This window comes from Mauremys reevesii, linkage group 26, assembly GCF_016161935.1.
Source record: "Mauremys reevesii isolate NIE-2019 linkage group 26, ASM1616193v1, whole genome shotgun sequence".
NCBI classification, from domain to species: domain Eukaryota; kingdom Metazoa; phylum Chordata; order Testudines; family Geoemydidae; genus Mauremys; species Mauremys reevesii.
The window spans coordinates 400,035-416,178 of NC_052648.1; the positions used below are offsets into that span (position 1 = coordinate 400,035).

The 16,144-nt window shown below is 43.9% G+C and overlaps 1 protein-coding gene and 2 long non-coding RNA genes across 12 annotated transcripts in view; 2 read left to right on the forward strand and 1 right to left on the reverse strand.

The window, feature by feature from the left end:
* LOC120391618 overlaps window positions 1-9,516 on the forward strand; it is a 44,964-nt gene extending 35,448 nt beyond the window's left edge. For both annotated transcript variants that reach the window (XR_005591413.1, XR_005591412.1), the window contains exons 2-3: window positions 6,133-6,311; window positions 8,352-9,516. This is a non-coding gene — a long non-coding RNA (uncharacterized LOC120391618). The remainder of the gene's footprint in view (window positions 1-6,132; window positions 6,312-8,351) is intronic.
* MED26 (mediator complex subunit 26) overlaps window positions 1-16,144 on the reverse strand; it is a 41,337-nt gene that overhangs the window by 19,757 nt on the left and 5,436 nt on the right. For 3 of the 9 annotated variants that reach the window (XR_005591408.1, XR_005591407.1, XM_039515437.1), the window contains exons 2-3: window positions 4,919-5,096; window positions 653-793 (exon numbers count right to left, since the gene is read on the reverse strand). The exons of 1 other annotated variant lie outside the window; for it this stretch is intronic. Coding sequence is in view for 3 of the 8 variants with exons in the window: in XM_039515437.1 (XP_039371371.1) it covers window positions 653-684 (32 nt within the window). In the remaining 5 variants the exon portion in view is untranslated. Of the gene's footprint in view, window positions 1-652; window positions 794-4,913; window positions 5,097-16,144 lie in introns of those variants that run through there. 5 more of the 9 variants (XM_039515438.1, XM_039515443.1, XM_039515441.1 and 2 more) reach the window with 5 other exon arrangements.
* On the forward strand, window positions 418-6,088 carry LOC120391620. The gene is made up of 2 exons (XR_005591415.1): window positions 418-814; window positions 5,725-6,088. It is a non-coding gene; the product is annotated as an uncharacterized LOC120391620 (long non-coding RNA).

The window sequence follows — 16,144 nt, forward strand, 5'->3', positions numbered from 1 at the left end:
ATGCATGAACTAAACACAAAAATGCAATAGCAGAAGGCAATATTTGAATTAATGAAGCAGTTTTTAAAATAGAAAATGCCTTAAACTGGGTGATAAAAACCATGGTTTTACCTGGTAAAAACTACTTCTGCTAAATACCATGCCATCCCTGGCCCCAGTACTAATACTTAGCATTTTTATGGCACTTTCCCATCCCTAGATCTCAACACAATTTTACAGAGATAAGTAAATAGCATCATCCATGTTTACAGATGGGGAAACGGAGGCAGGGGAAGTGACTTGTCTAAGGTCCCACAGCAAGTCAATGGATGTGTGAATAGAAACCAGGTGTCTTGACTCCCAATCTGGTGTTCCATCCACTGGACAACACTGTCTAGACATGTTTCCTATGCTAATGTTGTCTAAAAATGACCAGTGGCAATTACACTAGTTGCTCATTCTTCATTTCCTCCTACTGTAGCTGCCACGTTTTTATCTCAAAGATGGCAGCATTCCATTGATCGGTAATAGAATTGTTGTGTACAACACCCAGATCCATGGGGATGAAGACACATAAATGTCAGGGATTATTAGCAGCCTAACTTTGCAGGAATAACTGGATTTGAGGTCAATTACTAAAACTTGTCATTAGAATGATAGCAATGCTATTTACCTTCTTGATTTTGAGCAAAGGGAACAGAACATTCATTCTCATTTATAGATGCTTTAGCGTTTCTACTGTGACATCAGATGCCACCCCATAATGTCGTACAACAGGAGAAAAATCTGAGCTAATTTTCGTTTATGCAAGAATCTGAAAAATGCAATAAAAAAAGTTAAGTAGAAAAAAAGCCTTTTTATACAATAGGTTTTAATATACTCACTAAAAAAGAAAAGTAATATAGTAACTTAGTGTTTGTGTAGCACTGTGAAATATGAAGCATTAAGTATCAAGACCATTTACAACAGGTTAGGAGGTTTAACAGTGCATACAATGAACATGCAGAATAAACTGGAATGTCACCTATAGCACATACCAAATAGGTAAGTTAACAAGTTGGCAACATGATTTTGGCATTTAAATCAGTTGAAAGGGCACTGATCTATTAACAATTCCCCTTTCCGCCCACTATCACAAAGTTGTCTAAAGATAGGGTATGCACAAGAAACTAGTCATAAGAATAGAATGTCTGTAAGATGATCATGTACTACACTACTCTTAATTTATGAAGTTTTACTTCTTACAGTTTGGGTTTTTGTGTTTTTTTGGGGGAGAGGGTGGAGGCCTCAATCTTGTGGTGGAGTTCAAATCTTCATCAGTATAGAAAGATACCCTTAAAAAGCCTGAATCAGCTACTCCAATACCAACAGACAGGAACTTGTAAAACTAAATAGTCAGCTCATTACTAGGGCCCTACCAAATTTATGGTCCATTTTGGTCAATTTCACAGTCATAGGATTTTAAAAATCATAAATTTCATTATTTCAGATATTTAATTCTGAAATTTCACAGTGGTGTCATTGTAAGGATCCTGACCCAAAAGGGTGTTGGGGGGGGGGGGTCCACAAGGTTATTGTAGGGGGGTCTCAGTATTGCCACTCTTACTTCTGCGCCACTGCTGGTGGTGGTGCTGCCTTCAGAGCTGGGTGGCTGCAGAGCAGCAGCTGCTGGCCAAGAGCCCAGCTCTGAACACAACTGCCAACAGCAGCGCAGAAGTAAGGATGGCACAGTATGGTATTGCCACCTTTACTTCTGCGCTACTGCTGGCAGGGTGCTGCCTTCAGAGCTGGGCACCTGGCCAGCAGCTGCTGCTCTCCAGCCACATTACTTCTGTGCTGCCTTCAGAGCTAAGGTGGAAATACCATGACTCCCCTACAATAACCTTGCAACCCCCTGCAACCCTCTTTTGGGTCAGGACCTCCCATTTGAGAAATGCTGGTTTTCCCCATGAAATCTGTATAGTATAGGGTAAAAGTACATAAAAGACCGTGATGCATTTTCCCCAAACATGAATTTGGTAGGGCCCTATTATCTTTGAGTTGTGAGTTAATTTAAGCATTAAGTTTGAAAGTTATCCACTAGTAGTATCTTCCATGGCTAAGTGTTTAGTAAGAGGACAGGGACCTTCCATCTAACAGTAGTTTGGTGCACTACATGAAACGCATTGGGGAGCTCAGAGTTCCTAGTGGTGCAGGTGTCCATGGTACATGACAACAACAAATGATACCTTTGTTGGCTGTGTCAGCAGAGGGTCGAAGGAACAAACAGGCATAGAAACTACTGTACTTATCCCTAGAATTAAACCCTCCATGTTAAAATCACATGGAGGAGTAAGTGTGTACACATTCTGTTTGTGTTCTGCTGCTCTATAGTGAGACATGGTAACATTCTCCAGAGTTGACATATATGGCACTGTAATGGGGTCAGCACCTGCCTCTCGCAAGCACTCCCTTTCTCTCGCTGATAGTGCCTGCAATCTCTCAGTTATTTTCAGCAGGCTGGCACCCACCTTTCACGAGCCACCACCTCTAGCTGAGAGATGTCTCAGCAGGTCTTCAGCGACTCAGTCCTCTGGCTGAGCCGCCTACACTGTCCCTGTAGCCTCCCCGGGCTCCAGTCCTCAAAAGTCTGACCAACAGGGACTCTCTCAGTACACTAGTTGCAACTTACATGTGAAGGTTCCTGCTGTAGGGTGGAAAAGCACCTCAGGGCTTCCTCCCTGGAGGCTCTTCGCCTGCCCTTTAGTCCTCTGACCCTGGCTCTCCAGCTGGCAGTCTAGATCAACCACCTTCCAAGAGGGGGGACTGTTCCATGTACAGTCCCTTCCCTGGGCCTGTCCTAAGTGAGTCCTGGCAGCCAGCCAGAAGCTATTCCTTTGCTTCTCTGGTCCCTGCTAGCAACTACCTGCCTTTACCCTTGCAATCAGCCAGGAGCACCTGTTGCTCCCCGAGTCCCTGCTAGCACACTGCACTCACTCTGGCCCTGCAGCTCCTTTTATATGAGCCTGCTGGGCCCTCACTGGCTACTCCCTTCGGCCTCTCTGATTGGCTGCTTCCTCTGCAGCCACTCTAGCCCGCTTGGAGGACCTCTCCACTTTTCCTGTCCTGGGATGGGTATAGCAGGACCCTGAGGCCTCCAGCAGCAGGCCTTTGGGCCTAGTCCACTCCATCACAGGCAACTTTCAAGATTAGTACAGAAAATATACCTCCCAAATAGTAGGAACACCATGAAAAGGCACTAAGTTATTTATAATAAATTAGATCAGATTCAAGCAAAAAAAGACTGCATCATCACTGAAGATGCTTTGGACAATTAGAGACTATGACAGATTAAATGATTGAAGGTTTAACTCTTCCAATATTTACACAAATTTAGATGTCTTCTCAACAGATACCCCTCTAATCACCAAGCACTAGAAACAAGATTGGCCGTGGCAGTGTATTTATAAAAGCATTCTGGGATACATCCTTATACCCTGGAGGCCAATCACAGTGCTGGTGTGTGGCCACACTTGATGACCAGCGCTGCAGCACCAGCGCTGGAATCCTTATTCCCCATGCTGAGTGAGGTGTACGGCCAGCGCTGCAGCCAGGGAGTTGCAGCGCTGGAAGTGCCCTGCAGGTGTGGCCACTTACTAATTGCAGCGCTGGTGGAGGCTTTCCAGCGCTGCAACTCACCAGTGTAGCCATACCCTAAGTGTTATCTGGACCATCCCTGACAGAAGAGAGCTCAAGCTCTATAGCTTGTATTCTAGCTACAGATTTGCTAAAAGTCTCTTTTTTTCCCTTTTCCTGAAGTTACTTTCATCCTCACTGAAGTATGGGTTGTTTCTTCCTCAGCATCCCACCTACTTAAGTACTTTGTTTTCTCAAAACAGTGCCTCATTATTTTAAACTGTTCCATCTGGTTTGGGTTATTTCTCCCTCCTCCACAAGTAAGCACAATTATTCCATGGATAGCCAGCTATTGTCAAGGCCATTCAGTAGCATAGCCATTAACAGGTTCTTGAGAACAAAATGAGTTCTCCACCCAACCTCTTTGCCAAGAAAAATATAATTCCTTGGAGAGTTGTAAACCCAACCCTTCCCCTCAGCAGCGTACTGCCCCCAGACTGGTTTACTTTATTTACCAGCAAGTTTCACTACAGCAAAGCTGTCATCCAATGCAATTACAACAGGACAGAGTGCCATAAAGGAGCTCTATATACTGATCTGCGTTATGTAAGATAAAAAGCGTACACCTTTCAAAGTTGGAGCCTGGTGTGTACCTGGTTAAAAAAAAATCAATTATCTAAAATCAGAATACCTGTTCAGTGTAATCTAATGCCAAACACGAAGCGATGATTGCCACTTTGGAAAGTCCCGGATGTCATAAAATATCAAGAGACTACCACCACCATCTGGCTCTTATGTAGCCCTTTTCATCAGTAGATCAAAGTGTTTTACACAAAGGAGGTCAATATCACCTCCAGTTCAAGATGGGGAAACTGAGGTTTGAGTGACTTGCCCAAATTCACTCATTAAGACCAGTGGCAGAGCTTGGAACAGATCCCAGGTCTCCTGAAAGTTTCTGTTGCCAAGTCAAAAAAACAATTCAGTCAGAATTTAAAAGCCTGAATGTCTTCCACTAGCATTATTCTGAGAATAGCCTATTTACATGAATTATCCTCCATGCAGGGATAGCCATACAACCTGAAAGTGTTTTTTTTTTTAATTAATTTTCTACCCATCCCAATTTCATTTGAAAGAACAAGAAACCCCTGTTTTCTTTTCCACTATCCTCTTCACAAGAGAGGAAAACTGCAGTTTCCCTAAGCAAGGTACTGGCACAAGATATGAATATTACTGGGCAATCTAGCACAGTGACTACAAAGAAAGCCAAATGTGACAAAACCCTTAGCATCCAATATATTTTTACATAAACATGTTCCCACCTGACCTGGAATTACCCCACAAAATCTTGTATTCCCACAATGCCAGGCACCTCTCTGCTATCCACCTTGTACAAGCTCTCTCTGGTCAAGCAACTGCTCAGCTAAGGAGATTATTTATGGCGGTTGGAGCTGCAGGTAGAGTCTGTTCACTGTAGGCAGTTAAATTAACATGATGTGTGTTACCTACAGCAAATGAAACAAAAATAAACAATGTTGAGAGTGAGATCAGGAGGACTTAGCCCTACAATATAACCGTAATGTTCTGCAAGTCTCAGTTCTAGACGGATTTCATAATATGCTAAAGGAGTTCCACAAAAGCATTAGCCACAACATATACAGGCAAGAGATTTTACTCACAAGGACCTTCAACACTACAAAACCTCAAACGAAATACACCAAATGGAACTGAACTTATTGCTGAAAGCTATACAAATAGATATATGCCCCTACTATATTCCTAGAACAAACCCCTTGCAAATGGAATATAAATAAAGAGAAGAACAGAAATCTGCTAGATCAGACATATGTCCAACTTACTGGAAGAATAGCGATTCTAAAGGAATATAGTATTTGTTTTGCAGTTATTTCATAAGAATGTATAAGATACATGCAAAATGACACTATTTATTCCTGTTTGGTGAAAGTGGCGCAAAAAAAAAAAAAAAAGTGTGCTGGATCAGAAACACACAGAGCTGAAACCTTACACTCCTGAACTGTTTTCTGGGTTCCGATATTTAATTGTCAGATGTGGTGTTAATACTTCCCAAAAGAATTCATAGCTTAACTTTTTTTTGCTAAACTTTTGTTTCAGTTCACAAAGGCCACTGTTGTGGACTAGACCTTCACTACTAACTCAGTGAGAAGATACACCTGGAACAAACTGGTCTTCAACCACTACCTTCTTCAAAGAACAAAACAAACGCATCAAGTTTTGCCTCCACTGGCTCTTCAGTGGAAAATTCTATCACCTGCTGTTTTTCTACATGTTCAAACTGAATAATCTGAGACTAAAACCAGTCAAGCAACTCCTCCAGTTTTAAGCATGCATTACTCTCCTGTCACAACCATGCCACAGAAACGGATGAAATACTGTGGCATTAAATAGACTGTACCTCAAATGAGCAATTTTCTAGTACAATAAAGGTGTAAGTACACCAGGTTCAGTTTAAGTACAATTATGTTTCATTATTCAATAAGGGTTTTATTATTTGTATTGTAGTGCCTACGGATGCTAATTGAGGTCCAGGACCCTACTGCACCAGATGCTATGCAGACAGAGTAAGAAGACAGTGTCTACCCCAAATGGCTCATCATATCATGACAAAGACAAAAAAAAAGGCAGATGAAAAGCAAATTGGGGGAGGGGGGAACGACACAACAAGAAAGGATAACAGGCAAGTGAGTTATTGTACAAAAAACTTACCACCTTACTACAATATGCTTAAGCTCCCCATTTTCAAATTCCAAGTCTGATATTCCTGAATAACTATGCCCTAAAGAAATAGTGTGTGTGTGTGTATGTGTATATATATATATAGAGAGAGAGAGATGGATATGATATAGATATAGATATTACATAAAAATACATTAAAAGAATGGTAAGGTTGCAAAGTAAAGCATTCTTAAGTTAGAAATGCCAGGATTAAGGTTGCCCATGCACCCTCAACTCAGCCCCCTCACATTAAAATAGTCTTTAATCATATGATCACACACTATTTTTCTACAAAATATGCCAGTACATCTTTGAAGTATCCACTAAGCTGCATAAGCCTTGAAAAATCATGCAACCTGTTCTCTACAGTTCACTCACTGAAGACTCCATCATCATGACATTTAGCCAATCTTAAAAATAATTTAAATGCAGATTTGGCTAAAGTTTTAGGAAGGTGCGGTTTGCGTAGCAGGGATTCAGCAATATCTTCCTCTCAATGACCACTACAGACCTCATTGCTGAAAATAGCATCCAGGTCCTGAGGATGTCCTGGTAAAGGACAGGCAGCGTGGAGATGTTTTGGGGATGACCTCTTGGATGGAGAAGAGATGGTCATATCACAGCCTTTGGAGGTGGTGGAGGAAGGCATGCACTGGCACACTCCATGTCAGACTATGAGCACTGTGTGAGTCTCCGCAGGGCCTGAAGGTGGTTGTGAATCTTTACTGTTTACCGAGTTTGTGTTACTGCAGTTTTTTCACTTGTTTTTTCCATATTGGCTCTTTCTATAAATGATCTTGATAACAGTGTTCAGTTCCTTATATTATGACTGTCATACAAATGATACTAAGCATTTTACTTTCCAGTTCCACTGGTTCCTCCGTAAGAATCTGTTTTACACAAAAATCCTCTTCACTATTTTTTCTGTTTATAGTTTAAGGTTTTATTCCATACAATCTACATCAAGCTGTTTTTGTTCTAGTGACCCCTTTGGTGATACAGTCTGAGTATAATGTTTCAGGGTACTTTAATAGCAATTTCCTTCTGTATGCCGCCTTCCTTGTCTTGAGATCCTCAAGAGCAGCCAGGATGCTGATTTCTCACCATGGGTCCTTGTTATGGAGAGTGCTGATAATTTATTCATTGCTGAATTATGTTGTTAACCATCTTTCACAATGGGTGAGAGATGGGCAATTTAGACTAGGGAATCGTTTAAAAACAAAGGGAAAACAAATCTCCATGAGGCACTGCAGAGAGCATCAGTGGACATCTTGCTTCACTGCAAAGTCAACTCAGTTATGACTCAAGTTTTGCCCTGATTTGAATCTCTCTCACACACACACCCCTCAACTGTGGTGGTGCTTTTAACTTAAGTTGGCTGGCCCATCAGCAAGCAGAGGCTAAAGCTAGAATTGTCAGCTGCTAACATGAGCATTCTACATCATGGATACAAGCTAGCTTCACTTGACTGACACTAGTTCATTATTTGTATTGCTATAGTGCCTAGAAGCTCTAGCGATTGCCTAGCACAGGGAGGTCCTGGTCTATGTACAAACATTACAAAGAGACAGGCCCTGCCCCAACTAACTTACAACCTCAATGCCTTTGCAAAATTCCTTCCATATGCCCAGAACACACGGACAAGTTCTCCCACAATTCACTGGGAAAGAATTAATAGTTTTAATGCCAGACATAAGTGAGTGCAGCACCAGTGTGGACACAGCATCTTGAGTGCTATTTAGCAGTGTGGGCACTCTCACTCAAGCTAGGCTTGCTAAAGAAAAACAAGCATAGAACATCTGAGTTAATTCAGTAGTGAAGATGTACCTTGAATAAGTCCCCTCCCCTCCCCACTGAACACCAAGGGGTGTGAGGTAGCTAAGAGCAAGTGATACCACCACCACCTCTTCAACATCATCTTTCCCCAGACCCCAGATGAGGAAGGGGCAGCTGAACCACACCATTGCTTTGACCTCCTCCAACATAAATCTCACTTTTTTTTACAGCACCCAGACTTCCTTCAGCAGCCCCAGCCCCAACCCTAACCTGATTGAAGGATGGCTCCTAACCCCAGCTGTGAGATTATGTCCTGCCACAAGCTACATGGTCTCTGCACCAATGGAACACCATAAGGCCTCAGTGGGAAAACGCAGAGAGTTCTATTTTTCCTACTAAAGAACCATGCAACAAGAAAACATGTACAAGATAGACTGGGAAAATGGCATAATGGTATCACCTGAGTTTCATCCAATATGGCCTCAGAAAAATGTACTGTATTGACATGTGCCATAATATGTTCAAAACTATCAAGGAGAATGTTTCTGGATAGTAGTAGCTCATACCAGTTACAACCTGGTACCTATGCAAGTATTACTGTGCCAACTACTGGCACCTTTTCTGGAAACAGTGGAAGCAAGACAACAGAGCTGCAAAAACTCAACAAGCTGTTTTGAACAGAGATAAACAAGAACACTGTGGGGCTGAATCCAGCTGACCCACTACACCCTTTCACAGGCAAGAAGCCAGTCAACCCACTATGCTAACGTTTTCACTTGACCCAGGTGACTTAACAGATAGCAATTCCAATTAGCTCAGTCCAGCTATTAAAGATATTAAAGCATCAAATGCAATCCTCCCCATTTATTAAAGTGGCTTTGAAAATTAAATGGTTTCAGATGAGATCAACTACAGTGGAACATATATATCAGTGCACCAAATCCTCCTCTGCAACCCAGATTTTGATGTGCTAATTCAAACTCTAAAAAGACTACCTTATTATTCCTGCTACTCTGCAGCCCCTCCATAAGCATGCAGAGACAAGGCAGGTGACAGGTAAAACCTTGTCAGCTGCTTTTGCATTCAAAGTATAATTTAAAACAGTGGTTCTTAACCTTTACTGCAGCCTGCACCCCCCTTTGGTTCTCAAAATATGTTATCGCACCCCTTATCAAAAATCAAAACGTTCTCACACCCCTTAAACCTAGATATAGTTTGTATATTACAGTAATAGTTATAATAAATACATAGATTTGATGAAACAAAGCAGTTGTACTTACTGCCTGTGCTTAATTTGTGTTTTCGATGATTTACCTTCTAAAAAAATCTGGCATGTCTTGCACCCCCAGAAAGGGCATCTCAAACCCCCAAGGGGTGTATGCACCCCATGTTAAGAACCACTGATTTAGAATTTCAAGTTATTTGAAATAGAAAACTAAAGTACAAATTGTAAGGTTGTAAAGAATTAAAAACAAATAAAATACACACTAGCTTCTATATACTCAGGCAGCATCCCTGAACTAAAACTTATTAGTTCCTTGAAGAAACGGATAAAGCCAAAGAAAAGGCCAAGTCTGTTTTACCCTCATTTGCACCTGAGACACTTTCCTTCCCCTAAAGAAGTCACCAAGAAGGGAAGCGAGGGGCACTGTCCTCTTTCCCTTCTATTGCTTAGAAAATTAAGGGGGAAAACATTCTCCCATTATGCTTTTACTACATTTTTTTTAAAGTAAAAAGTGAATTTAGGGTGACAAGATGTCCAATTTTATAGGGACAGTCCTGATATTTGGGTTTTTTTTCCTATATAGGCACCTATTACCACCCTCGTCCCAATTTTTCACATTTGCTATCTGGTCACCCTAAGTGAATTTCATATTGGTGAGATACTATAACCCAGTGCTATGGAAGTTTAGCTGCACAACTCAAAAACCAACAGGAGGGAACTCCCCAGGCCAATACAGGTAGCCTTAATCTTTTACTAATAATTCGGGTCCGTTCTGGGAGTCTAACCAGAGATGCCAACTATCATACGGTCTCCATGGCACTTTGACTTACAACCAAGTCACTGCACATAGTAAGTATCTTACAGGTGTTTACTCACCATCAATCCAGATCAAATTTGAATGAATGACAGAGATAGTAACTGCAATAACACTTAATCCTCCAGGTCAAACTCCCTGTTTTACTAATTCATTTCTAATGTTTAAACTCAGGGAGGGAATGTTATGTATTTACTCATTTTAGTACTGGGAATCCATAATTTTTCTGGGGTCTCATAAAAGGCCAGCTAAGGGGAAACAGCAGTTTAAAAGTTAGGCCTCGTCCACACTGGCAAGTTCCTGCTCAGTAAAGCAGCTTTATGCAGTGTAACTCCTGAGGTGTACACACTGCCAAATCACTTAGTGCACAGAAACTGCAAAGTATCAGCGCTGTGAAAGAACCACCCCGATGAGAGGTGTACATATTTCTGCGCCAGAGCTACAGCGCCGCGATGCCAGTGTAGACACCCTGGTCGGTTACAGCACTGCAACTGGCCTCCGGGAGGTGTCCCACAATGCCTGTTCTCACCTCTCTGGTCATGGGCTTGAACTCTACTGCCCTGCCCTCAAGTGACTCACCGTGAGCCCCACCCCTTAAATTCCCTGGGAATTTTGGAATTCCCCTTCCTGTTTGCTCAGTGATGTGTTCAGTGGTCTCAGTGCATCTTTTCAGGTGACCATGCCTGCTCCACACACCAGGCGATTCCCCGCTTGGAGCCATGCCAAGCTGCTGGACCTCATCAGCATTTGGGTTGAGGAGGCTGTCCAGTCCCAGCTACGCGTCAGCCATAGAAATTATGATACCTATATACAGGTTTCATGATGCATTACAGAAAGGGGCCATGACTGGGACACACGGCAGTGCAGGGTCAAAGTGAAGGAGCTGCGGAACGCCTACCACAAGGCGCAGGAGGCAAACCACCGCTCCGGTGCTGCGCCTACGAGCTGCCAGTTCTACAAAGAGCTGGACGCGATACTTGGTGGCAACCCCACGTCCACTGCGAAGGCCACTGTGGATACTTCAGTGGCTCGCATGCCAGTCGAGAGTGGACTGAGGCAGGAGGAGGAAATCTTGGATGAGGATGTGGAGGGGGACCCAGAGACAGAGCTGCAGGCAGCCAGGAGCTCTTCTCTACCCCGGAGGCTGGCCAGTCATAGCTGTCAGAGCTTGGCAAAGCGCAAACAGGAGAGGAGGCCCCGGTAAGCGGCTCTGATTTCAGGAATCGCTGAAGTGAGTTGCTGGAGGCAGGAGGGTTGCAGAAAGCAGGCTTGTGTCTGTATGATGCAGCTACCACCACATGCCTAGTCTGAGTGGAGGAATAGGGTGTTGATTGACTCCCTCACTTCACAGGAATCTGCCTCAGATCTCCATGAAACTCATGGAGATGTGGGTAATCTGCTGCCACAGGTTCTTTGGCAGAGTTGCTTTGTTTCTTGCCCCATTAAGAGTAACTACTTTCCCATGCCACTCTGCCGTCACTGGGAGGGGGAAGGGGGGCGGCACACCATTGCTGCACACAGGCGATCCGCCTAAGGGCCAGGGCAGAAGCCGCTGACTTGGAGAAGACCCTCCCTTGAAGCGAAATATCTTCTATAATGAACACAGCCTGGGGAAAATGTGGGCACTGTAATGATTATAAGCCCCCCCCCCAGTGCTGGCTCTCCCCAAGAGCCACGTGCCAAGTGTACTGTGCAGTCCTGAACACGGATTTCCCCTGCGGTTACTCACCATTTTGAGGGGTCTTGTGGCTCGTGTGTGCTTGCCTGGGGTCAGCCAGTTAGCGACAGGTTTGTGAATACGGGCTGTGTTTTAAATCACTGAATCTGTGGTCTCTGTGTTGCAAACAATATTGCTTCTGTAAAATGTTGCATTTTAGCTTCACAGATATGACCATGGGAGCCCAGCCTCCCTCTTTGTTATCGCCGTCTGAACGGCTGCGCAGAATTAGAAAGCGACCACAAAGAATTAAAGACGACTTTCTGTGTGATCTCATAATGCACGCCGCTGCCGAAAAACAAGAATTGAAGGAGTGGTGGGATAGCGAGAAGAGGGACCGAAAGGAGAACGCGGTGCACCAGAACGAATCCGTTATGAAGCACCAAGCGGACACGCTCCAGGCGCTGCAAACCAAGCAGCTTCGCGCCCGTCCTCCTCTGCAGCCGCTGTCGCAAAACTCTTTCCCATGCACCCCCCCAGACTCCACCAACATGCTTTTATCAACCTCCTGGCTCCAGTCTGTACCCACTTCATTCCACTCCTGCTCCGTCACAGTCCAGCCCTGAGGACTCTCAGTACCCAGTGCACTCAACACCCTCTGAGGTACAGTACCCACTGCACTGTACTCCAAAGGACAAAGTTGCATATAATACCTGGACATACACAAATTTTTAACCATCCCAGGACCCCAACTCCTCCTCCCTTCCCCATCCCCTTGGGGGGAGGGATAGCTCAGTGGTTTGAGCATTGGCCTGCTAAACCCAGGGTTGTGAGTTCAATCCTTGAGGGGGCCATTTGGGGATTGGTCCTGCTTTGAGCAGGGGGTTGGACTAGATGACCTCCTGAGGTCCCTTCCAACCCTAATAATCTATGATTCTATCCCCCACAGTGCTGATGTGTTTTTTGGTCTCTCCCCTCCAGCTGTTTTTTAATAAAAGAATTGTTTTGGTTTGAAAACAATCTTTATTCCATTAATTGAAAGCAAACAGAGCCGTGCAAAGCAACAGGCAATTTTCTTAAACCTTCATAGTGCATCATCTGCACCAATCACAATCACCTCCTAGCATTACAAGCACTGCACTCCCGAGCATAGCAACAAATATTAGTGGCTTTCAGCTTCAAATTGCTGCCTCAAGGCATCTCTGATCCTTACGGACCGCGCTGTGCCCCTCTAATAGCCCTGGTCTCTGGCTGTTCAAACTCAGCCTCCAGGCACTGAGCCTCAGCAGTCCAGCCCTGAATGAAGCTTTCACCCTTCCCTTCACAAATATTATGGAGCATACAGCACGCAGCTATAAGCATAGGAATATTGTCATTGGCCAGGTCCATTCTCCCATACAGGTAACGCCTGTGGGCCTTTAAAAGGCCAAAAGCACACAACAGTCATTCTGCACTTGCTCAGCCTGTTGTTGAACCACTCCTTGCTGCTGTCAAGGTGCCCCATGTATGGCTTCATAAGTCACAGCATTAAGGGGTAGGCAGGGTCTCCCAGGATCACAATAGGCATTTCGACTTCCCCTATGGTGACCTTCTGGTCCGGAAAGAAAGTCCACTTGCAGCTTCCTGAACAGGCCAGTGTTCCAAAAGATGCATGCATCATGCACCTTTCCGGACCAGCCTAGTGTTAATGTCTGTGAAACACCACAGTGATTCACAAGCACCTGGAGAACCATAGAGAAACACCCCTTCCAATTAATGCAGTGGCTCTCAAACTTTTTTTTTTTTACTGGTGACTCCTTTCACATAGGAAGCCTCTGAGTGCAACCCCCCCACCTTGTAAATTAAAAACACTTTTTTATATATTTAACACCATTATAAATGCTGGAGGCAAAGCGGGATTTGGGGTGGAGGTTGACAGATCGCGACCCCCCATGTAATAACCTCACGACCCTCTGAGGGGTCCCAACCTCCAGTTTGAGAACCCCTGAATTAATGTATTCGGTGTCTAGGTCATCTGGTGCCAGAATTGGAATGTATGCGCCAACTATCATCCCTCCGCAGTTAGGGAAGCCCATTTGTGCAAAGCCATCCACAATGTCACACACGTTGCCCAGAGTCTCAGTCTTTCGGAGCAGGATGCGATTAATGGCCCTGCACACTTCCGTCAACACAAGTCCAGCAGTCAATTTTCCCACTCTGAACCGGTTATCGACCGATTGGTAGCAGTCTGGAGTAGCCAGCTTCCACAGTACAATTGCCACGTGCTTCTCCAACGATAGGGCAGCTCTCATTCTCGTGCCCTTGTGCTGCGGCAAGCTCATCACACAGTTCCATGAATGTGGCTTTCCTCATCCGAAAGTTCTGCAGCCATTGCTCGTCATCCCAGATGTGCATGATGATGTGATCCCAACACTCAGTGCTTGTTTCCCCAAGCCCAAAAGCGGCATTCCACTGTGGTCAGCACCTCCGTGAATGCCACAAGCAATCTCATGTCGTAGCTACTACGCATGACGAGATCAATGTCGAACTCCTCTTGCCTTAGTAGTTTACGGAACAACTCCACTGCCACTCTTGACGTGTTAGTGAGAGCAAGCAGCATATTGGTCAACAGTGCGGGATCCATTTCTGCAGACCAAAGATGCAAAAGCACACAGTACACAAACCATTGAAAGATGGCGCCAAATGCAGAAGAAAGCACAAGGATTGCTGGGATGCGAAGCAATGCATCACAGGGCATTGGAACAGGACCCAGGATGCCCTGCAATTCCCTCCGCCTTCCCACAATTCTTAGCGGCAGAAGAGGAAGAGATGCTCTGTGGGACAGCTGCCCAGAGTGCGCTGCTCTGAATACCACTGCAAGTGCCGCAACTGTGAACATGCTATTGCGCAGACAGCTGACAGTGTGAACAAAACAACAGTGGTTTCCCTTCAGCGCTCTCTGAGCGGCAATGTAACTCTGCCAATGTAAACATACCCGTAGATTTTATTTGATAGTGTGTAAAACAGTATCAGAGGGGTAGCCGTGTTAGTCTGGATCTGTAAAAGCAGTGAAGAGTCCTGTGGCACCTTATAGACTAACAGACGTCTTGGAGCATGACCTTTCATGGGTGAATACCCACTTCGTCGGATGCACCCACAAAAGCTCGTGCTCCAATATGTCTGTTAGTCTATAAGGTGCCACAGGACTTTTTGCTGCTTGTGTAAAACAGGATTACTAAATCTCATCATTACTGGAGTGGGATAACACCACTCCTGAAAAGTTTAAAGTAGTAACATTAGCAAAACACTGTTTATGTTTGGGGTTTGGCGGAGTGTTATCTGGCTTCTCAATGTACTGAGCACAAAAGGAAAATACTGTTACTTTAAATACAATGCAGCATCTGGTAGACCTCCTCTCCATAACACTTCACACAACTATTACAATAAAGTGGCAGACATTCCTCTTTGGCCACTGTTTCTATGCAATTCTTCTCCCAGGGAAAGGAATTCCTACATCATGTTATCACCTGAACTGATGAAGCCCCACACCCTACCCCTGCTGAGTCTGAATCTCACTCTGCATGGCTGTTAAAATCTACAAACATTTGAGGAAAATGAATGTTGAGGACTAGTGCTTGAGCAGCATCACTTACAGACACTGGATGTCTCCTGAAGGGTCTATACCAAAGTTCTTTACACGACCTACTAATTTGTATATGTATCCTTTGAAAAATAAGGACATTTATGGAATACTCTGCACACTTAGTAGCACTTTAAATATCAGTGTATTCCCCTGGGATTGGCAGAAAAGGTTTCAGTTTTACATGAGTAAACGTCTATGTAAATTTAACAGATTCTATTCCTGAGTCAACGTGATCTAGTGGTTAAAGCAAAGATTTAAGAGTTGAAAGTTTCCTACACTAACTTGTTCATGATATTAACTGACCATGTGGGGGAGATCATTTATTTGGCCATTCACACTCAATCCACCTAGGACAAGTGTTTTTGTTTGTTTTAAAGAAGGACCTCAAAGTCAACTCAGGCCTTGTCTACACTAGAAAGAGTTTGCAAAACCTCCTAGTGGAGATGCAGTTTATACCAGTTGCCTGAACAAAAGAAAAAATATATATATCAGCAAACTGACTTTTTTGCTAGCATAATTGCATTTAAACTAGGGCTTTTGCCATCATAGCTACATGAGTTAGGGGTGTGATTTTTAGCTATGCCAGTTAGAATTAAATATAAGCCTGGTCTTACTCAGACTTTCTTGCTGAACAACTTATTCAGTATGTGATTAATGAAACCCTCATATCAAATTAATCTAACAGGCTATAGTCTGGGCTCTGAA